The sequence below is a fragment of the Eimeria tenella genome, genomic scaffold, assembly GCF_000499545.2.
Source record: "Eimeria tenella Houghton genomic scaffold, Eth_scaff1789, whole genome shotgun sequence".
Taxonomy (NCBI): Eukaryota; Apicomplexa; class Conoidasida; order Eucoccidiorida; family Eimeriidae; genus Eimeria; species Eimeria tenella.
In genome coordinates this window covers 1-305 of record NW_013541619.1, presented here as the reverse complement: position 1 = coordinate 305, position 305 = coordinate 1, and the positions used below count along the sequence as shown (strand labels likewise).

General features: G+C 69.8%; 1 protein-coding gene across 1 annotated transcript in view; it reads left to right on the top strand.

The window, feature by feature from the left end:
- ETH_00043540 (uncharacterized protein) overlaps positions 1–240 on the top strand; it is a gene marked incomplete at both ends in the record, with an annotated part of 477 nt that extends 237 nt beyond the window's left edge. Inside the window, one exon of the mRNA XM_013373844.1 lies at positions 40–240. Coding sequence (XP_013229298.1) covers positions 40–240 — 201 coding nt within the window. The remainder of the gene's footprint in view (positions 1–39) is intronic.
- Positions 241–305: the final 65 nt, after the last annotated feature.

The following is a 305-nucleotide window of genomic DNA, read 5'->3' as shown; positions in this document are numbered from 1 at the left end:
AGCTGCCGGCTGCGGGCGATCACGAGCGATCCGCCCCAGAACTTCGACGACCAAAGCGTCGACCCGGTCCCCTCTTCTACGCGGGACTTCGAGTACACGAAGGCGCGGAAGGCGGCGCCGTTTTACCCGGAGTCGGAGGCCCCGGTGGTGGAGGTGGAGCCGCAGCAGGAGAGGTTCAGGGGCCTGCACGCCGCAGAGGTGGGCCGCCGCGCACGCATGCAGGGCTGGACCACTGGTTAACCACTGGGCAGAACGAGCTGTTCCGCGTGGAGCCCGCGGGGGAGGCAGCAGCCGGCGAGGGAGAG